At 38.6% G+C, this 23,044-nt stretch overlaps 4 protein-coding genes across 5 annotated transcripts; 1 reads left to right on the forward strand and 3 right to left on the reverse strand.

The window, feature by feature from the left end:
- Nucleotides 1–2,368: 2,368 nt before the first annotated feature.
- LOC130745431 (polyadenylate-binding protein-interacting protein 9-like) lies at nt 2,369–10,705 on the reverse strand. Its single transcript, XM_057597667.1, has 11 exons — nt 10,532–10,705; nt 10,025–10,405; nt 8,717–8,827; nt 8,558–8,602; nt 6,223–6,295; nt 6,016–6,128; nt 5,526–5,585; nt 4,934–4,981; nt 4,779–4,847; nt 3,162–3,223; nt 2,369–2,786 (listed from the first exon to the last, which is right to left on the reverse strand). Exons 2-11 carry the CDS (start codon nt 10,292–10,294, stop codon nt 2,729–2,731), a joined length of 909 nt encoding a protein of 302 aa, XP_057453650.1. The 5' UTR covers nt 10,295–10,405; nt 10,532–10,705; the 3' UTR covers nt 2,369–2,728.
- Nucleotides 10,706–11,954: 1,249 nt separating this feature from the next.
- Nucleotides 11,955–15,814, forward strand: LOC130743732 (protein MAIN-LIKE 2-like). The gene is made up of 8 exons (XM_057595960.1): nt 11,955–12,049; nt 12,717–12,767; nt 12,958–12,979; nt 13,073–13,146; nt 13,406–13,472; nt 13,616–14,630; nt 14,712–15,472; nt 15,554–15,814. Exons 1-8 carry the CDS (start codon nt 11,955–11,957, stop codon nt 15,812–15,814), a joined length of 2,346 nt encoding a protein of 781 aa, XP_057451943.1.
- On the reverse strand, nt 15,758–17,245 carry LOC130749068 (uncharacterized). Of its 2 annotated transcripts, XM_057602352.1 has the most exons (4): nt 16,606–17,245; nt 16,420–16,521; nt 16,272–16,337; nt 15,758–16,179 (listed from the first exon to the last, which is right to left on the reverse strand). In XM_057602352.1, the coding sequence occupies exons 1-4, from the start codon at nt 16,963–16,965 to the stop codon at nt 16,120–16,122; spliced, it is 588 nt and encodes a 195-aa protein (XP_057458335.1). In that variant the 5' UTR covers nt 16,966–17,245; the 3' UTR covers nt 15,758–16,119. The 2 variants fall into 2 exon arrangements, with proteins under 2 accessions (XP_057458335.1, XP_057458334.1); XM_057602351.1 differs by having other exon boundaries at nt 16,420–17,245.
- A 167-nt stretch (nt 17,246–17,412) lies between these two features.
- Nucleotides 17,413–21,309, reverse strand: LOC130743733 (protein FAR1-RELATED SEQUENCE 5-like). The gene is made up of 5 exons (XM_057595961.1): nt 20,831–21,309; nt 20,413–20,587; nt 19,107–20,284; nt 17,864–19,016; nt 17,413–17,754 (listed from the first exon to the last, which is right to left on the reverse strand). The coding sequence occupies exons 2-5, from the start codon at nt 20,566–20,568 to the stop codon at nt 17,563–17,565; spliced, it is 2,679 nt and encodes an 892-aa protein (XP_057451944.1). The 5' UTR covers nt 20,569–20,587; nt 20,831–21,309; the 3' UTR covers nt 17,413–17,562.
- Nucleotides 21,310–23,044: the final 1,735 nt, after the last annotated feature.

A 23,044-nucleotide genomic window follows, 5' to 3' on the forward strand; every position in this document is an offset into this window, starting at 1 on the left:
GAGTGCATTGTTCGTTGCCCTCTTAATCATTTCTAATGTCCGCCCTTTGTTCTAATAGACGATGTATATCGCTAAAGCGATTAGTAGAAACCATGGGAGATCTAGTTAATCGCGATTGAATTTCAAAGAAACAATCCAGCCCCCTCCCTTTTGTGTCCATGCGGTTTTCCTCAGTGGGTTGGTGGTGTTCATAATTGATTTGGAGAAGGCTTATGACGAAGTCAGTTGGGATTTCCTCCTTGCTACCTTGCATTACTTTGGCTTTCCTCCTCCTATTGTGAACTTGATCATGTGGGGTGTCCAATCAACCTCTATTTCTATTGTTTGGAATGGTTCAAAGCTTCCTTCGTTTTCCCCGCAAAAGCACACCTGTCAAGGTGACTCTCTCCCCTTATTTTTTTGTTCTCTATATGGAATGCCTTTCTTGGCGTTGGAGGAATGAACGCATGTTAGGGGACAGTCAGTGGCAGTAGAACTATGTTCTTTATAATGGTCTTCTTGATGTTTTAGCGTGGTGGAAGTATCTTGGTGCTTCTTCATTACTTGGTGCCGGTGAGTGTTGTGGTTCATGAGCTGTCACATCATCATCGTGTGTCTATATTACAGCTGATGTGAGCTGGAATCTCGTGAATAATAGCACAGGGTAAGTTGCGCGAGAATAACAACGTAATTGATTGTATGGCACGAGGAGCTTCTCATCTTGGCTCTGAACGACGTGTCTGAAAATCTCCCTCTTCTTTTACTTTTGCGTCATTGTATCTTGACGCCTTAGTGTAGTGTTTGTTCTTCGATTAATTTTCCTCTATAACCAAAAAATAACATTAAGTCCCTGAAAAATAACCTAGTTAGCTTTACACACCGTTTGGTTGAGAATGATTTGAGTAGATGGAGAGAGAAAAGAGAATTAGAGAGTTTGGTGTAATGGAGAAGGAGGGAAGAAAGACAATTCCATGTGAAACCTACATGTGTTTTTAAATCTTCTCAAAATGGGAATAAATTGTCAAATCATGTCTTGTTCTCACTTTTTCCAATATTAAACCTGCTTTTTCATTGGTTGCATTTTATTTGGGTAAAAATGTATTTTTTCTTGACTCGCTACTTTCTTTCTCTTCTATCTCTTTTCTTATCAAACAACCTCATTCTACTCTATTTCTCTCAATTTTCCCAATATTCATTTCTCTTCTCTTTATATGTCTTGTATCTCCTAAATCAAACAAAGCAATAGTGAGACCTCAGACTTATCCAGTGTTTTGCAATCTAATTTTACCCAGCTGATCTAATAAACCACACAAAGCATTCTCTCTTTATGTGTTTTGCATTCTGATTTTTCCCAGCTAATCTAATCTAATAAACCAAACAAAGCATACTCTTTTCTCAAATTAATTAGATAAGAATGTCACCGAAAGAACCTTACATGTGATTTTTCATTTAACAGCCCATTATCTTTTACATTCCTGGCGTTTATCAAAAGCATCTAGAGATTAGAATCTATTCCATGCTTGAGTGGAAATAAAAAAGGACTGTGTCAGGATAGATATCACAAAAGGATTGATGCTTAACATAAAATATAAAATTGATAAAAGGTGTTATATCGGATATTTATGCACATTCTGTAGGGGACCTTTCCTCTGTCCACTTTTCTTCTCATTATGTAGCAAAAACACCTTAGTTCTATAATCAGTGTTTTCACCAGTGCAGTCAATTCTCCATAGATGTATCCAATTCTCAATAATGAGTACAAAGGTCTATACAGGAGCTGAATTATTATTACAGGAAGCAAAAAATAAACCAACTGAGATTGTTCCAAATAACCAACTGAGAATGTGGCAGCAAGTCAGCAACACAACCATACCTAGCTTGCTATATCCCGTTTCTTGCTTCAATCTATACCTAGCTTTCCAGTTTGAGGACTCAAAACTCAAAATTGTATTTCTTCACTAGATTATATGGCTACCCTATTCAGATGCTAACAAACTAAATCCACACCAACACATGACCCTAATGGCATTAGAAATTCAATAACAAACATTTTCCCACAACAACCAAGCATTTTACCACTAGATGAGCTTGGCTACATGAATCAAATAATATGCTATATAATACTCTGTCATGTAATAATTTCAAAGATAAACCATTTAGCTGTAAATCTCTCTTAATCATTTCGTAAATAGTTTTTCATGATCCCCTTCACACCCAAATATTAGGCTATCATCCATCTAGTCAACCCTCCTTACCAGTGCTTCTACAGGTTTTTTCCACACATAACCAAATCTTTAATGGACAAAACTTAGGCACAGTTTCATGAGAGCTGTTTTTACTGTTATCCCATCACAACATGACAAGTGGGTTAAAAAAGTGAAAATGGAGGTAATTACCATATTAATAAAGTGAGTGACTAAACTTTTCATTAGGAAACAGCAGAAACAATACCCACTACCCATAATACTGTATCTAAGTTTTTTTCATCTCTAATCTAAGAAAAGTATGATGAATGCTCTGTCCAAATAACAATGACTGAAACTAGGCCACTTCAATGTAGACATAGTAAAACATTTTAAGATAAAATATGGTCGCTAGAAAGTTTAATTAGAGCTGAACATTTAGGCTCTCTCTGGCAACGAAGTGTAACTGTTGTGACAAAAGATGGAAATACTGAAAAAAAAGGGAAGTTTCACCACCCCTTCCACACAAGTCTCAACTGGAAAGTTGACCAAATAACCTTCTCATGTCAATGTGACGTTGGCCGAGTGACCCTTGGCCTCACTGGAGTCTTTGATGGACTTACCCTACAAAATAAGGAAAAGCAAATATTACCAAACTGACTTCAGTTGAGACTTGCATTACAAAAACAACTCCAGCTAAGTCGCGTGCTAGCAACACTGACCCCAACACTCTCATTTATCAGTTGAAATGTATGCGGGTCCCACATTTTAGAGTATGTTTGGTTTACCTATGAAAACAGAAATATAACACATCATGAGGCATTGTTCAAGTAGCAACTTGCTACTTCAACAAAACATGCTTCAGGATGTGTTACTCTTCCACTTCCAAACTTTCTAACGATAATCCAAAACCCCACATGAATTTCAACCAATAAATAGACTGTGTTAGATAGTGTTTGAGTGTTGTTTGCATTTTTCCTCCCAATAAAGGCATCACACCTGACAGGCTGGGTTCCCAAGAGCATCCCACTACAATTAAGCGCAACGATAGCACTTTCTGCCTACTCAATAAGAAAGAAATAGCCAGTCAACAACATAACGACTCTCTTGTGCAAGTTAACAAATTCATGCCAGTAAGCACATCACAAATGAAGTCATTAAAATCTTCAAATCAAGCAAAATGTAAACATTCTTATGGTAATTTTGAGAGACAAAACTTTGATGATTCCATAGTTGGCCAAAATTTTCAACAATTTATGAAAATAAAAGAATTTCATTCAAGCATCCTTATACTCAGGAACATCATCAAGATATGTGAAGATCCAATTAGTTAACAACTACAAAGAACAAGTCAGGATGTCAGTGAACTCTTACTTATCCATCCTGTGCTCAAACTAACAACTGTTTGGTTCAAAAGAGGAAGGGAAAATGAGTAAATGAGAAGATAAAAATCCTTGTATGGTTTGGCTGAAGGGGAGGGGAGGGGAGAAAAATAACCCTGCATTTGACGTGAAAGGAAAAGGGGGAAATAAGTAATCCAATAGGTGGGAGAAAGAAAACAAAAGAAACATTGACTACTATGTCTTGGAGTGATGTTGGAGAAACAAGTAGCATTTATAAGAGGATTATTACAGACAAAGTATGTCAGGACAGTTTTGAAATTAAAAATAAAACGAATATTTTAGTCAACACTATCAACATGTTTTAAGCCCTCTTCCTCCCCTCCACCGAAAAATCTATAGTACCCCTGTGGTACTAAGTGGTGAGTACTTCTCCCGTTCGTATTGTGAGTTGTGCTATGACACCTACCCATGTATGGTTAGTTATTCATACTTTTAACATTTAAAAAAAATATAAATTATAAAAACTCACTATTACGCTGATTTTATATAAGGGGAGTACCGAGTGTTCGGTACAACGGGAGGACCAAAAATATTTACCCCCAGCCCCTGTCCGCCTAAAAAAGATTACCTTTAGGAGGGATACAAAACTCGTTGAGGAGATATTTTTAACCCCTCATTTTTCACTCCCTCAGCTCAATTTTTTAACCAAAAGAAGGATCTTTGTTAAAACTCCTCACCTCCATCCACTTTTTTGAAAGACACTAATAACCGCTATGTTGGTTGGACATAAACTACCCCTGAGGGTGGTAAATTAACAACTCAGTTACTAAGTAAATTTTAATAAAAAATAGATAATACAAATGCACTTTGTGAGAACTTCGATACTAATACAGGTGCGAACTTCAAAAGGAATTAACAAGTGGACAAGACGATATTAATACAGGTGTGAACTTCAAAAGGAATTAACCACTGGACAAGACAATAGGGCCCAAAAAGCAGAGCATGTGTTGTGTCCATAGAGATAATTTAAAGAAAAAAACAAAGAATCCTAATGATTCATTTCGTTCAAGTATCAGAAGAAAAGAAAAAACAGTAAAAAAACAAAATCGTACAATAGTTGCCATTGACAAGAAGAACAAAAAGCACATAGATGCATATAGATTCCATAAAATAATCAAGATAGGCTGAATAACTTGTTCACGATCCAGTTATCCTTACAAATATGAAATGTATTGCAGCTAGCTTATAAAGCATTGACATATTCAAGACTTACCAATGCAAATTCCACAAAAGCAATTCGAGTTGAATGCACATGATCCCCCAAAAGCCTCAAGCGTGTAACCTGTGCAATAGAAAGGCCATGTCAACCAATATTTAACTTCTCAAATAAATATTTGCCAGCAAATAGCATGAAACAAGATCTCTGACCTCACCACAAGCTGATTCAAAAAAATTCTTCACTTCAGCTTGAGAAATCTACACACATAATGGAGAGAGTTAACAATGCCTCAAGACATATAAACCTGATATTCATCTATGCCAATCATATATGCATTATGTTATAATTATCCTGGTAAACACATTAAAAATGGTTAATTAATTCAAGTGATATACTCATTGAATCTTGTTAATCGGTTCAGTGGCTAATGTTCCCTAACTAAAAATACTGTTAGAAATATAATATTAAACGATTCATGTGTCCCTTACCCAATAGCTTAAGCTTTGGGGATAATTGGTTATTTGATGTGACCAAGTGGTCTAGAGTTCGATCCTCCTCCCCCCCCCCCTCCCCCCCAATTACTCTAATAAAAAAGATTCAGCACATAGTAGGTGGGACTTGTGCATTATTCACACTTCAAACACTAGTGGGCTCTGCGTGAGGGGGGGTGTTAGAAATACAATATAAAACCATTCATGTGGTCCTTACCCAATAGCTGAAGCTTTTGGGGTAATTGGTTATTTGACAAATACTTTTACCATAAATAATTATTTTGTAATTCTCCAAAAAAAAAACATATACCTTTTTATCAATATTTGTACAATAGACAGTCCTGGAACACATTTCCCGCTCATCATCCGACTGCATGTAGCAAGGAAAAAAATTAATAGACTAGACATTTGAACAGTCACTTACGCCTCAAATAACACATACACAAAGCAAAGCATAGTTATCAATAAAGTACAGCCTTTTTATATTAGGAAAAAAATATCGGAAACAGACAAATCAAACATGAAAGGAGGACTAGAAGATAGGATAAATTGTGCTTCAAAACAAAACGTAGATGGTAAACATGAAATGTTCTGATTTACTTTTTTCAACAGCACTGAGCAACTATCGGTGTAATGTACAGAAAGGCATCAGCTTAACACCAAAGATCAGTCAAATAAATTGTCATAGTCTTATCACAAGCAAGAGGGTTAATCTATGAATTTAGAAAAGAAAAAAAAATTTGACTTTACTTTCAATCTAACTATGGGTAAGTATAGCAAGGAGCAGAAAGCTTTCATACCCTAGGGAGGAATGTAGGATTCACGGGAAGGATAGCAGTTTTTGAAGGAAGGACCCTCACTGGATAGTATCCGAGCACAGTGCCACCAAGATTTAAAGCTGCCCTAGCACCATCTGTTGACACAATTCCATGAACAAGTATCAAATGGGTTGAAAAAATTGTGTGTGCATACTCTTTTGGTAGAGTTGGAAAGAAACAAAAACTTACGTTCATCTGCAAACTCGACAAAAGCAAAACGAAGAACTGAATGTGGATCACCACAAATTCGGCAATCAATTACCTTCACAGATCAAATAATGCAATAAATGTTACAATAACTAAATAGGGCGATAATTATGATAAAATATTTATCTTTCAAATTTAAATACTAGATATTCAGCAAGGGGAAGGAATCACCGTACTAGCGTACCAATAAATGCATCAGATATTATGTCAGTAAGCACATTCATATTTCTATTTAATTCTACCAAGTCACTAGTCACTACTGCAGTACTGCTATTACAGTGAACACTTTGATTCATAAAATGTCAGAGAGAAGACATTTACAATTAAAAATTACCATGATGTTACTATGTTAGCCAGTGGCAGTAATTATATAAGAAAGATGGAATCCATTTAAGTGATGACCAACTAAAATAATCAAGCCTAGTCCCATATGATGGAGTTAGACATAGTTGGTCAATCTAGAATAGAAATGTGGAACGGCCAACCCTTTAACTTTCATAGTGGGATAGCAGATAGTGGGATTGCTGCCAAAGATAAAGAAAAGGTTTTGTAATTGATACCACACATATAAATGCTCAAAATAATAATAAAAAAATTAGTAAAAACAAAATACATATCATTATTAAATATCAGAATTCATAGTTTAGACACAAAATCACCACCAGTCTAAAGGCATAATTAGAAAGTTAGTAACAATGAGAAGAGACTGAAGCTGAGGCCGAAGTTCTTTGTTAAGCTGATTGTGACAAATGACGCAATGGCTAGGCTGGAATATATAATCAACAGCCGAAAAGAAACAGAATAGAGGACAGATAGGCTGTGTCTCATAGAAAACAGAAACACATGATGGAATCATGGAAAAAATTTATATTTAAAAAAGATAGATCTGGAATATGAATTGAGCATAGAGCTGGAAGAAGGAGCGACAGAACAGAGGTTAAAGGGCTTCCAGAAAATATGTTGGGCTGCTAGAAAAGCAAGATTTTAACAAAAAAGTGTATTACCAGCCGTAGACAGATGGTGCGAAAGAAAAGAGAGCATCATTCTTCAAACAACGACAAGATCTAAACACTATTTTCATTCTGAAGGGGAAAACAGATGATATTTCAAAATCACCTTAAATATCTGAATACAAGTCAAACAACATTGGGGCCGAACAGGGATTCAATAGCCTAAAAAGTAAACCATAGTGGCCGTGATGGCCACAATTTGTCAACAATCAGCCTACCTCAGGCCACAATTACTTCTCCAAAACAAAGCAATGCGACACAATTTCTGCCACAGCCAGGCTGTGCAAAGCAAAGCAATGACAATATGGCTATGCTATGGTGCACCATTGACTAATATAGAACAAGAAACTGGGGCCTACCACAGACAAATATTTTCTTCAATCTTCCTCTACCTTTTAACCCAAACCATCATCCATGTGCTGGAATTTTACATGCTAAATAAAGAACATTATATGAGGACAAACTCAAAAGGGATGATGCTAAGATAAGGTCGATGAAAGCAATGAATTAACAAAGATTCCTTCAGATGAACAGATATGCATTTATTTGTTTTGGTAAGGATTTGAGACTTCTAGCTAATATCACATATATATTGTCAATGAATGCATACCTGTCCCATTTACAACAGCTGATTTCACCAATTATTTAAATATCAAGGAAATTATTTTGCACAATGAAATATTTTCGGAAGAACTCTGAGATGCATGTTCCATAGGCATGAACTCCAAATCAGCCTTACAATCTTTATATCAGATTAAGAACTCAATGGGTTTAAATTAATAAAATTGTAGAAGTAATAATGACCAAAACCACATAACTAACACAGATTAACAAAACAAATGATAAGCATAAATATAAACCAGAAATAGTGGGCCTGATCAGCATGCATATCATGCATAAAATGGAGTGTACAGTTCATATCATGTAATGGGCCTGATCAGCATCCTACATTACGAGGAAAAATGAGCCAACTGTGTGGATATTTAAAGCGCGAAAATTCCACGAAGCGAAGTATGTATCAGAATAGGGGCAAGTCAGCAATGTTTGGCATATGGTACACTTGGAGGGGTAAATTCCAGCAACAAGTGGAAAAATATAAGCTAATAAAGCTAGGTCATAATAGACATAGAACCACATAAAAGAATATAGTGAAAACAATAAAACAAAAACTTTCTACGAAAAATCAATACTTCAATTTGATACCTGAGTTAAAAACTATTAAGCAATAAAATCATTTTTACCTAATTGTAAACTGAAAGAAATAAAAATGACTAATCAAGCTATCAAAAAAAAAACTCATAACTTACTTGTCCGCAGCCAGTGAATAAGGCGGCAAGCCGTTCCTCGGTAACCTACAACAAGACAAAAGACTGTTCAAATAATTTGGTTTTGTACAATCAGAATGGAACATAAAACAAACTGAATAAAGATAAAAAAATTATCCCTGCCATTCCCACTTTACTTACATGCTGATCAATATCAGAAACATACACTGTTCTTCTAATGCTATCTTCTCTCTGAGCCTTTAGTGATCTTCCATTCAACCTTCTCTTCCCTTGGTTAAAACTGTTTCTTCTCTGCAAGATGAGAGAAGTGTAAATTTTCAGCAAATACAAAAAGAAATATGACAGCAAGATTAACTTAGACATATGGTGCTGCCTCAATGACATCATTATAATTTCAACAAAAACTGCAATCTTCAACGAATATAGTTCTAGGCTCACCGTAGCATGAAAAATGCCATATAATCAATTTGAAGATAATCAGGCAATGAGACAAATGACAGGAGTAACATATGGTAAAGCCAAAAGTTGCAGTTACCGACAAAAAAATTTGAAATATCTCCTAAAGTGTAATGTTGATGGAAAGGAGAAAAATATCTTTCCCCATGAAAACAAAATAACCACAAGATGTAATGGTGTCAACCCAGAGAAGAATATGCAGAATGATCAAAGAGATCATTTCTATTCAACAGAGAAATGAGTATGATACAAGCTTCTCATATGCAACTGAGCCTCTAGGCGAACCGAGGCTCAACTAACTCACATGACCACTAACAGCATGCTAACTAATTGAATTGCTGTTACAGTTGCTTTATGATTGCTAAATTGTAGAAAATTACTGGCAAAGTGAGGCCACAATTGCAGTCATGATGAGGTTGTGAAGACCTGCCATACTACAATTGAAGGTCAAAAACCTAATTTAAAACCATGAGCGTAATCCCCATAAAATACGAAAAATAAAACCCATATAGGATGCATCTAAGTATGATCAAATACTAGACTCAATTCAACTCATGCCAATTTACAATTTATGGACAAAAAACTTGCCACTTCACTGAATACTTGGATTTTGTTTTAAGACTAGATTTACATTTTGCTATGGTGCAATTTCTTTAAGGTGGTGGTTGTGCCGCTGGGTTTTTCCATTTGTACTATTTTTCTCTCTCTCTGGGTTAACAGTTCTTGCTGCTTGCTTTCCCTTGTGCTTTCTTTCACTGGATTGATTAAAAATATTATCTTTACCACTAAGAATAAAAAATGTTACAGGACAATTTTCAATCAAGTAATAAAATTTCATATAAGACAATGTGCAACCCAAAAAAAAATTAAAAAAAATCCAGATTTTCCAGCACAAGCACAATCCAGCTGAGAATGGAAGAGTTAAGCAAAACCTATTCACTAAAGTAGCACTCAAAAAAAAATATTAATAAGAATTACAAGAAAGCTATCTGTAATTGTATAATTGAGAGATCAAAGACAAAACAATGATACCCTTCGATTGTTAAGGTAATTGTCATTAGCTGATGGCTTAGTAGTGTTGACCAGAAAATGGGTAGGTGTGAGCTGATTATTATAGCCCTGATGGCGATGATGATCATCAAGATTGTGGAGAGAATATGATGAAGGAAAAAACTCCTTGGCCAAAGGATTCAGCTTTGTGAACATGTCAACCAGCTTCTGCACAGTGAATTCTGATTCTGGCTTTGGTTTTGAGTCCATTTTGTTGGCATCAGCGGCGGAAATGTCAGCAACCGCAGCCATGGAAAATCAAAGCCACCCCACAAAATTCTTCAACACAATTTGTAACACTTATGCTCCAAAGTGAAGATTTTTAACAAAAAAATTTCAGGAAATTCAAGAGATTCTCTAGTTCTGTGGCATCCCAAAAGTTTCAAAAAAAATAAAAAAATAAAAATATTACAGACATAGAAATTTGATCAAATATTTTGATGAGAACAATTTTTCAGAAAAAAAATAAAATGGATATGAACAAAATACCACAAGTTAATCAATGCTCATAATTTGATTAAAAAAGAGAGATTGAGCCAGCAATGGAAAGTGGTAACACAGAGAATTAGGGTTTTGAAATGAATCATCAAATGGAACAGAGGGGAGAGAGAGAGAGAGTAGAGTTTGGTGTTTGGAATAATAAAGGCTTTGGCTTTGGCTTTAGCTTTAGCTACTGCCTCTTTGCACTTCCGTGTGGTTGTGGAGCCCTGGATTTGGCACCCCAGGGCTTAGAAATGCCACCCCACTTAAAAGTGGGGAAATACTATTATGCCCCTCCGTGTTTTATTTCGGAATATCCATTTCCGAAGTCTTTCTGATTTTGAGATTCCGATATGCTTCGGAGGGTAACGTTCCGAAGGCTGTTGTATTAATTCAAAACACGGGCTCGAAAGCTCGCTCATTTCCCATTTCATTCCGAATTTCTTCTTGAACTTCCATTTCCGAAGCCCTCCAAACCTTCACAGCCTTCATCAGAGCTCTCCCTTCATCGCTCTTCATCATCTTCTTCGTCAACTACTGGAAGTAGAATTCCGCCCGCAATAGAGGTAAGGGCCTTCATATCTTCGTCATCTTGTTGTTGCTGTTAGGGTTACGGATTCGAATTGTTGCTCTTGAAATTTTTGGGTGCGGTTTGGTATTTTGTGTATTAGGGTTTTAGTGATTTGTGGATTGTGCGGTATTGTTGAAATTGTTGGGTGCGATTTGTTGGGTGAAATTGTTGGGTGCAGCTTGAACAATTGTGCGGTTTTAGTATCTCATTCTTGAAGATGTCTGATTGAAGCTCTTGTTGATGTTGGTTTACTGTAAATTAACTTCTTCATGTTCATGCAGAGCCAAGGGAGCATGCTTTCTGCCTTGATTGTGCCTTGATTGTGCTAGAAGTGATTCACTGTGCTACCTGTAAGTATTTCTTATCTTCTGATCCTGATCTTCATATAGTAAAACAATGGACACTAGTGGCTTTTGTATGTTTTACTTAAATATGTTGATTTTGGTGCTTAATATGTTGAATGAGATACTCAACCAAGTAAGGCTAATCCAATACTTGATACTCTTAACTAGGACAAACAGCCCTTACTCTACCCTGATAAATGAACACCTCTAATCGTTGTGGCATGCAGATCATATTGGTCCCAACCAATTCCCATAGTGTTTCTGTACAGAACTATGAAAACACACTTATGCTCTATCTTTGATAATTTTTTAGTTTAGTTATTTTGGATTGGCTTTTTCATCAGTTAACTTTTGTTAAGTCATATTTAACATTGTGCCAACATGTTTATATTTTACATTCATTTATATTGCCAGAATTAATTCACTTCTGAGGAGAGAAAAGAGAAGTTATCTAAACATGCTATGAGAGTACTAACTTTATGACTTGCTGCTAAAAGCATTGTATATGTTGGTGGAAATGGCAATCACACTTGTCACTACAGATGCTATTATCATAACCAGTGCTATAATTTTATCCCTTCTTGTTGATATACCATATGCATCCCTGTCATTGTAAACAACAAAGAAAATTAGGAACCTGATATGGATGCTGATTTCAGGCAGATTTGATTAGTTAGGTTAATTTAGCATATTTCAATTTTTATTTTTATATCTTTATTAGTTAGGAATTATTATATTTTTATTAGTAATGATTTGAATGTTTTTCTTTAACAGATAAGACATGATTGTTTCTTATCTTATTAGATATAGGATCTTTTTAATTAGATAAGATTCTAGTTTCCCTATTTGCTTGTACTCAACCCTTAAGTTGATAATCTTAGTTTCTACTTGTGTGCTTTTTGCTGGCCTTGCTACTCATGCAGTTGTGTGCTTTTTGCTGAATGAGATGCTCAACCAGAACACTTTTGTTTCTTTTTCCCTTTGATAATCAATTTTGTTTAAAGAAAAGTTGATCTAAACATCCTCAACATACTTGATACATGTTTTGCCCTCTGTACTTTCAGTTTTCATTCTTAGAAAACTCTCTTCAAGTTGAGTAGCATTTACATATACTGGTTTATTCTTTTCAGTACATAAATATGCTAGACATGCTTATTGATCAAGTATGTTAGACATTCTTTTTATTTACATATACTGGTTTACATATAGCATTTACATATACTGGTTTACATATACTGGTTTATTGATAATCTTAGTTTCTGCTTTTTAATTTGAATAGAAACACTGGCCTTGCTACTCATGCAGCTGTGTGCTTTTTGCTGAATGAGATGTAACCAGAACACTTTTGTTTCTTTTCCCTTTGATAATCAATTTTGTTTAAAGAAAAGTTGATCTAAACATCCTCAACATACTTGATACATGTTTTGCCCTCTGTACTTTCAGTTTTCATTCTTAGAAAACTCTCTTCAAGTTGAGTAACATTTACATATACTGGTTTATTCTTTTCCGTACATAAATAGGCTAGACATGCTTATTGATCAAGTATGTTAGACATTCTTTTTATTTACATATACTGGTTTACATATAGCATTTACATATACTGGTTTACATATACTGGTTTATTGATAATCTTAGTTTCTGCTTTTTAATTTGAATAGAAACACTGGCCTTGCTACTCATGCAGCTGTGTGCTTTTTGCTGAATGAGATGTAACCAGAACACTTTTGTTTCTTTTCCCTTTGATAATCAATTTTGTTTAAAGAAAAGTTGATCTAAACATCCTCAACATACTTGATACATGTTTTGCCCTCTGTACTTTCAGTTTTCATTCTTAGAAAACTCTCTTCAAGTTGAGTAGCATTTACATATACTGGTTTATTCTTTTCCGTACATAAATAGGCTAGACATGCTTATTGATCAAGTATGTTAGACATTCTTTTTATTTACATATACTGGTTTATTGATCAGGAAACTGTTGAAAAGATTAGAGTTGGGATCAAAGAACAAACAGAAATCACTGTTCATTTTATCAGAGGTAAATAACCTGTCTTGGTTGATATATGTAGCCTCTTGAATATTAAGTTTCTTCTAGCTTTCAGCTGATTGCATGAATATTCAGTTATAAAGCTCATCAATTGGTACTTTTACAATTATCTGATGAGTATTATTTTTTAATAGATGGCTAAGAGGAAGAGCCAAGGGCGCAGGAAATCACATGTTGCTGGGAGCTCCCATGATGCCACGGAGGATGTTGAGGATCGCCACACAGCCCCGGATGATGTTGAGGATCGCCACAGACGGCTGCATGCTTCTTTTCGTAGAGTCAGAGGCAGATTTGGTGAGGACCAGGATGTTGGTGGGACATCAAATGAGGAGCGTCGAGACCCTTGTGAGATGATTCCTGAGCCTTCTCGTCAGACGACTCCCGAGCCTTCTCCGCCTTCTCCGCCTTCTCGTCAGACGACTCCCGAGCCTTCTCCGCCTTCTCGTCAGATGACTCCTCAGAGTTCGGCAGAGAGTGAGCATGAGGTTGATGTGGAGCATGAGGTTGATGTGGAGCTTCAGGTTGATGTGGAGCCTGAGGTTGGTGTGGAGCTTGAGGGTGATGCTGGAGCACGACGGGATGAGGTGCCAGTCCAGACAGAGGCACCGTTTCCAGGGGGGCCTGATGATCTGTCACTGTTGGTCCGTTACCCACATCACGTTGCGCCGTGTCTGTGGCATCATATTATAGGCACCGACCCGCGTTACCCCGATAGAGGTGTGTTGAAGTTTGCCAGCGCTGGGATGAAGCTGGCAAAGCTGACATGTGAGGGCGAGGGAGACGATATGAGCGCTGTTCGTCAGCGTGTGGAGGGGACCGGACTCTATCCGCTCTTCAGTTGCACCTATCTGGAGATAGACACACCCCTTCTATCTGCCCTCGTCGAGAGATGGCATGAGGATACCAGCAGCTTCCACATGCCATTCGGGGAGATGACCATCACCCTGGATGACGTGTCATCTATACTTCATTTGCCGATGGGTGATAGGTTTTATACTCCCGGACAGGCCAGCAGAGAACAGGCAGCGGAGACCTGTGTTCTGCTCTTAGGAGGGGTAGCCACGGACTACATCATGGAGTTTAAGGCGGTGAAGACCATTGGCTTGCGATTCGGGTTCTTGCAGACTCTTTACACTAGGGCTCTTGCTGGTTAGTTGTACTGTATACTTAATTTATTTGCAACTATTATATGTGAATTAAATGATTAATGGTTTCTTTGTTGTACTTTAGAGCATCGGCATGACCATGCAGCACGGATGTGGCTACTTCACCTCCTCGGCTCGACCTTGTTTGCGAACAAGAGTGGAGGACACTACACTTCTGTCCATTGGATCGGCATGCTGCAGCACCTTGATCGGGTGTCAGAGTATGCGTGGGGCGCCATTGCACTAGCTACACTGTATGATGCACTTGGTCATGCCTCACGGAGGAAGACCAAGCAGATGAGCGGTTGTTCTTCCCTCCTGGTAGCTTGGGTGTTTGAGCACTTCCCACCCACCATTATTCAGCGGATTGAGGTCCCCGAGTACACGGAGGACCAGCCCAGAGCGTGCAGGTGGATGGAGTCCCGGGCTGGGCATGCTGGACTGATGGAGAGGCGAGTTCTCTTCGATGAGATGACGGCAGAGGACGTCATATGGACACCGTATGAGGAGCACAGGAGTCACAGAGAGCTGGACGTCCGAGCTTTATACTCAGGCTACATCCGGACTCCCATCCGGACGGCCGTGCGACCTCATCTTCCTGAGCGTGTGATGCGGCAGTTTGGGTACGTGCAGCCTATCCCGCGACACCCATCTGTTGTGATGGGCATGAGTTCTGCTGCGGAGGTCGTTGATGCAGCATACCAGGATTATGAGCCACACTTGATTCCAGGGGGGGTCCCTAGTATAGTGGATGGAGCGGCAGTAGATGATTACCTGGACTGGTACACCGGTGTATCTCACCGGTTCATCATCCCGGATGAGAGTAGGGCCGATCTCAGTGCTGTGGTAAGTGTGAACTTAATTTTCTTTATGCATTTGTGGTTTTGTGTATGCGGTTTACTAACATGTATATTGATTTATTTTCAGGCTTCTTTGCGTCGGGCCGTTGATTTGCTAGAGCAGGGACTTGAGGTCGACGACGGTCCCCCTAGAGATACACGCTCCCGCACTTTATTAGAGAAGTGCCTCACTGTCATCAGAGACTTGAGCAGGACCCAGGGCGTCACTTTCGTTGGTGTACGAGGAGGCAGAGGTCGAGGCAGAGGAGGAGGCGGAGATAGAGGAGGTGGCAGAGGCGGAGGCAGAGGTCGTAGGGGTAGGGTGGGTCGTAGGGGCAGGGGGCAGTGACATTATTATTATGTGTACTTTTATCGCATTATTAGTTTATACACGCTTTATTATCGGTCTGTACTTTTATCGCATTATTAGTTTGGATTTCACATTATCACGCTTTACTTGATTTGATTACATTTTTATCTCTTTTTAAATCAGGTAAAATAACAAACAAAATCCAATGGGAAGTGAAATAACGCACATAATCCAATTGAAGCAAAATAACGTACATAATTCAAGGGACGCAACATAGCCTACATAATCCAGGTCAAGGATTTTTTAAAGTTGCAAATAATTCAAAATTAGCCAAATAACATTAATCAATCTTCTGTAATGTCGGTGAATGTTTCAGATGGAGGTCCACAGTCACTGGAGAATACCTGTGAAAATTCACATAAACGAAAATTGAGATGTGTAAAAATCCACAGTCACTTTTATTTTAATTATATATGTGTAAAAAAGATTTCCATACCTTAACTATGTTGGGCAATGTTATGTTCAGGTAACAATTAGATTTTCTAGGAGAAAACACAGCTACCTAAAAGCAAAAAAGGAAGAAATAATGTTCAACTTGTCTAAAGAAGTAGAAACAATAGTCAAGTCGGTTAGAAATAATAAACCTTCTGGATAAGCATAACAGATCCAACATTTATGTCCTTCGCGAATTCGCTTTCAGTGAAAACCTTGTGATGGACACTAGCACCGACAGTGCCCGTAGGATCCTGCAACTCAAACCCATATGGCATTGACAGAGGACATTTAAATACCATGACATTGATGAAAAAGAACGCGGAAGATGGAAATACCTTCAGGGTAACTGACACATCGCCGAATCCGTTTGGCGTGCATGATTTGATAACTGCGACGATGAGATCGACCCTTTCTAGATGGTGAGTGATTGAACCCAGAGGAGTTGCAGATCCGCCTAATTGCAGGGCTGAAAGCCAAGCATTGGAGTGAAAATCGGGATCAGTGTCGTGACCGTCTTCGACGACGCGCCTAACAAATTGTTGGGTTGGAATGAGGTGTCCGTCGGTGGTGGAGCTGCGTTGAATCATGGCGGCCTGGACAACACCAGCAGGGCCGGGAATGAGAGGACGAGAACTTGCAGAAGAGTTGCCTCGGAGTTTGCAAGGGCGGATGAAGGTGGGCAAATCTTGTTCCATTTTGATTTTGAAGGTTTCGTTGAAAGAATGAAAGGAGAGGATGAATACAAGAAAGCTTAAATCAAGCAAATTTATAGATGAAGGAGTAATGGGGTTGGTTGTTGTTGGTGGTTGATAGTAATTAGGTTGGCTGTGGTTGGATGAGAGTAATGAGGTTGGTTGTGGTTGGTTGTGGATAGTGATGGAGAGACTTAAAATTAAAATGAGAAAAAAAATTAACGTTCGGATCCCCAGATTCCGAAGTTGTTCGGATCCTATAAATCCGAACTGTCTCGGAAACCTAAATGTCGAAGATTGTTTAAACTTGGGGGTGCCAAATTTAAGTATATGACACGGAAATGGAAAGGAGTCGTCCGAAAGATTTCGGACTCCGTAGTTCCGAAGTACTTCGGAAACCAAAGTTCCGAAATTTGCTTAACCAGTTAAAATGACAGTACCAGAAACAATGCAGGCAGAATCACAAGTTCTCATAACCAGCTACATTGCAGGGCAGAAACAGATAAAATGCACATGAGAAATAGTTTAATACTACATCATAATACTTTGAACTTCTAATTAGTTGTACATATGTCATTGCTACAAACATCAATCCTAGTCTCAATCTTCTCCAAGGTCTATAAAGACATTCTCTTGAGGACCACCCGTAGGATCAATCCAAGCATTCAATTCTGCCGTAAATGTAGCCAAACGCGCCGCATACGGGAAGATCCATTGGTCGGTGGGTTCTTTGGCCAAAAACGGCCATTGGGGAGCTATTGTTGGCATAGGATGTCCCGGCTTAAGCTTTAGCTACATTTGAGAGTATAGCAATAAAGTTAGATAAGAACAAAGTGGCTGAGTACAAAGTATACTAATTTAACGTGACAAGCGAGTGTAAGGTACTTCATAAAAGTTATACCTGAACAAAGTGGTTGGTGACGTGACCAACTGCTATAACGGGATGTACTTCCGGTGGGGCGCCTCCTCTCAATGGCAGATAAGTGTAACAACCTTTTAGTGAAATGGAGATGAAGACAACTTGCAACCTCGTAGCAATGAGGTACCCCATCTCCGGTAGAGACATCCACTTGTCTTCCGTTGCAATTGTACCAATCGGAAGGATGAGACGATTTTGTAGAGACTGAACCCTCTCATAACCAAATATGTTGCTATAGTAAGCGGTATTCTTTGAGAGTTCTACAAGCAACTCTTCCCTAATCAAAGCCCAACCGTCTTGACCTATGTCGGGTCTGAACAATGCAGCAACTGATCTATAACCACAATTACCATCTGCAATAACATCTATGACTTTTTCTATATATTGATGGAAGAAAGATGGCAAATCATCCAAGTATATGCTGGTGGAGGACTGCTTGCTCTTCTTAGACTTCTTGCTTCGAGGACAAGAGACTTTGTTAGGTGTTGGCTTGAGGCTATTGTTAACATGTTCCCAATAACAAGGATCACGTTGTAAGGATGGTTTTTGTTGACTAGGTGGTTTACTCTCCATAGCCTTGGACGAGCGCTTGGGCTTTATCTTCACTTGAGGAGGACACAGTGAACTACTAGAAGGACAATATAGCTCTTTTACCTTCCTCCTTAGCATACTTTGGCCCGCAACATCCAAAGTGTTGAAATAAGCGGTCAAGCCATCAATCTCTGACTTGAGGTCTCCTTGGTTTGAGGCTTGACTCCCAATGGGTACATGGTCCCAACCAAGTATCTTCCAGAAAGTATGGATTGCCTCATACGGAATTCTATCATAACTATGAAGTGCACACGCACAAGGAAGCCCATGGGTAACTTGGAATGCGCATCCACAACCATCACGCATCACTCTGTTCTGTTCATCTTCCATGAGTTGCATGGCCTTTCTGGACACAAATCCCCTGATATTTGTATACATGGGCGACTTGAAACGATGTTCTACAAGGTTGATACTGCGCTCAAATGATGCCTTGATTTCATTGTGTCGTACAGTGGTCAACCTATCCACTGCATCCCACGAGGCGCACAAGTCACCTCTGCCGTCTTTCAGCATCCTCTTCAAGGTTGAGTGTGCACTTTCAGCCCTGCATACAAAAGATCATACTCTATCAATTTCTGCTAATAAAGCAAGACTATGAAATGAAAGATCACAACCAATAAAGTGTGCATTGTACCTGTTACTCGTTGTAGTTCCAAAATGCAACACAGAATTGGTCCACGCACTCACAAATTTCTCCTTGTGCTTTAACCATGTAGTAGAAATGTAGGATATGAAATCTGGGAAGTCCTTACACATGACACACATTTCCTTCCATTCCTCATCAAATTGTTCCACTGTTTCAGCATAAATCAGGCATTTCCAGTTCTCCATCACTGAAAGGGCAAAATCATCCGTGCCAATCAACACTTTGCACTTTGCCTCCACATTCTTGTTTATGTGGAACCGGCATAATAAATTGGTACAATTGGGAAGACATTGCTTAACAGCACTCAGTAAAGCCAAATCTCTGTCAGTCACAATCACTTGAGGTAATCTGGCATTATCGGCAATAAGAGACTTCATGCACTCCAAGGCCCAAACATAGTCAATTGTGTGCTCCCTAACTATGTAGCAAAATGCTATGGAGAAAGTCAACCCCGTAGAAGTGAGACCAACCATTTCAAGCAAGGGGATCTGATATCTGTTTGTCTTGTACGTGCAATCCATGATGACCACATGAGGGAATGTGTTGAAGAGTCTGACCGCATCAGGATGAGCCCAAAAGAGATCCCTAATCTCACTTGAATCAGCTTGTTGCCTTTCAAAGTGAACATACTTGGCTTCTACCAACTTCTTCATCAAATGTTGCATTTCTGTCAATGGTCCCCTCTCCTCTTTTTTAAACCTTTTGTTGCAACTGTAAACTTGAGTGATTGTAGTCAAGTTACTTGGATTGTTTTCCTTCAATGCCGCTAGTATTTGTCTCGGTGGAGTCCAAGTACTAGTCATGGTGCCCACAAGCCCCTTCTCTTCCTCTGTTAGTCGACCAACGTAGGGGTGTCCAACTAGTGATTTAGCTGGTTCATGGTTGTGTTTACCATCCATCACTTTCAGCCACCACATTCTATCACCCTTCGTAGGTCGTCCTTTGAGATTAAACTTACAATCAGTCTTTTGTGATGCGGTCTTTTTGTACTTGAATGTATTCGGGTCCTTGTATGGCCTGTAAATACCATGCTTCGCACACTTAATAGTAACAAATACCTTTCCTCCACTTATAGCATAGTCAGACCTTGCAATCACCAACACATAACCATTCGCCTTTCCAACATTCTTAGCCCATTGTTCAAGCTCATCACGAGTATCAAATATCTGTTCAATGATAACATATTGCTTTAGAAATAAAACATCCTACCAACCATCACTAATTATTCAATGATCATCACATCATTTTCCAAATACATAGTAGTATGTTCCAACAAAAATTATTCAATGAATACCTGGTCAGTTGTAAATAAATGTGTGGCGTCCACGCTTATACGAGGGGGCACCCACGGAATGATATTGCTAGGAGGCTCAACATTCCCAGAACCGCATGCGGCATCGCATGCGGCATCAACCAGTAAATCTTCTTCATATAGGTACGGTTCAGTCATTCAGCCTGCATGTAACAAACTGCAACTGGTTAACTACTTCGGACATTGGGATTCCGAACTCGTTCGGATACAGACAATCCGAACTCGTTCGGATAAAGACAATCCGAATTCGTTCGGATACAGACAATCCGTATCAAGCTCGACAGCATCAGAATACAAGCAAACAATGGTGGTGCAAAACGAACTTCCAACAAACAACAATGAAATGTAACTACAATGATAAGTAAAGCAGGATATGAAGGGGGAGAGAAATGAAACTTACCAGAAGGAACTTGGTAGCAAGGTGGAACTTGGAAGGAGATGGTGGTTGAGGGTGGAGCAAGTGGAACTTGGAAGGAGATGGTGGTGAGGGGGAGGAAAACAAACGTGGAGGAAGAAGAGGAAGAGTGGTGGTGGTGGAGTTTTTTGAATCTGATTGTAATGGGGGGGTGGTGATGGGGTTGGTGGTGGATGAGTAATGGTGATGGAGTTGGTGGTGGAGGAGTAATGGTGCTCAAAAGGTGGCAGTGTGCGACAGGTTTTCGGATTCAACGAATCCGAAGTACTTCGGATTGTACGAATCCGAAGTACTTCGGATTGTACGTTTCCGAATTATGTCTGTCGTTTAAGTGTCAGATTCAACAAGGTATTATTCGAAACTTTGGATTCCGAAGTGTTACGGATACCCGGTGTCCGAAAGGGTAGTTCTGGCATTTTTTAAAAAATCTGGGGTGCCATTTCTAAGCCCTGGGGTGCCAAATCCAGAGCTCGTGGTTGTGTGGGTTTTATTTTTCATTTTTGGTTTTTTATTTCTTTGAAAATTTTTGTTTTTTGACAGTTTTGAAAATTATTGTTTGCATATACTTGTAATTAAAAATATATATTACTAATATAAATAATAGTTTCTCAAAACAAGGTGTAACCCAATTGGTAGATAGTTAGGCTCCTTAAAGTAAGGATTTAGTTTAGGGTTCGATTTGTGCGTATGGAGAAATATTTGTTGGGAGATGCATACTCACTTAATGTGATATCAGAACCTCGAGAGATTAGTATCATGACTACATATTGTGATATCTTCGGAAAAAAATATTTTAGTTCCTCACATTTTTCGATAAGAGAAGCAAAGAAAGGAAAAACGAACAAAAAGAGAAACTACTGCCTTAAGAATGCAACACCAAGGGCATCAGCGTCCAGCAAGGACGTGACACCAGCCATGGGAGAATCCCAAACACATATAACACTCGTAGTAGATGATCCAAGCTTGGCCAAGTAATCGGCAACAATGTTTCCCTCGCGAAGCAAATGATGACAGCGGACAACTCAACTCCGGCGGAGAAGGCGCTTAATGCTACTAATTATGCAAGCATACTGATGAAATGGATGATGATCAGAACTCAGAAGCCTCAATGCAAGCATATGTAAGACCCAGGATTTTAGAATTAAATAAATAATTAATTTCCAATCACGCATAGGATTTTGTGTAAGCGCGAGGGGGACTTGACTTGTGTTTAATGTTTGGATTAGCGTTATGAAGAAGAAAGTCCAAGAAATGGTTAAGAATAGTTCTATAGTCGCTATAGGTTATAGCACGAGCTTTATTCACTTCCGCCTTAGGGCGAAATGCGTTAGTAAAAGGTTATTCCGCTCTAAAAGCACTGTAGAAGCGGAATTCAAAAATATTCAGAGGATTATAAGAATTTCTCTTATTCCTTTCCCTTGCGAGTGTTTCGACACGAAACCCTGGAATGTACGAACGTCCGATTCTAGTTCTCTGAGGTTTGCCGAAACTAAAACCCTGATAGCTCAAGAAACCTAGGACAAACGGTTGATGAAGACTTTTTCTATTCGGAGCTTCAAACGAAGATTCCACACGCGTACACCCATTTCTTTCGAGGCTTCCAATCTTTCTTCAGAAAGAAGTTTTCCCATCCGACATTCACTGCAAAAAGTAGTTTTTCGGGTAAAATAGATTTACACCGACTTTGGATTGTCTACCTTAATTCCAAGAAACCTCTTTTGAGTTTTGGAATTCTGTCTCCAGAACCTATCTTAGGATTCACGGAGGAATGTGCAGGAAAAATCGGAATCGCGAAATTTTCATTTTTCCGCGTTTTCCATTTCCTATAAATTGTACTTAGCTCAGACGCATAATATGACGACGTCATATTTGCTCTAATTGTCTCACAATTATTCTTTAGCTCATTTCTTGGTTCATAGATCATTTTATTTTGCTCAAAAAGATTCAAATTTATATTTTATCATTTCATAGAGTTCCCCATAATTTTTGATATAATAAATCACTCTTTTATTTTTATCTTAACTCTATGAGTTAAATCCTCCGATATCTAAACTAATCTGTACCGGTTTACAAAATATCTTCTCAAAATATCTTTACAAAATATCTTCTCAAAATATCTTTACAAAATATCTATCCATCCTTATCCCTCCATCAATCCGTCCTTATCTGATCCTTGGTACATATCTTTCCATTTCATTC

The sequence above is a fragment of the Lotus japonicus genome, chromosome 3, assembly GCF_012489685.1.
Source record: "Lotus japonicus ecotype B-129 chromosome 3, LjGifu_v1.2".
Taxonomy (NCBI): Eukaryota; Viridiplantae; Streptophyta; class Magnoliopsida; order Fabales; family Fabaceae; genus Lotus; species Lotus japonicus.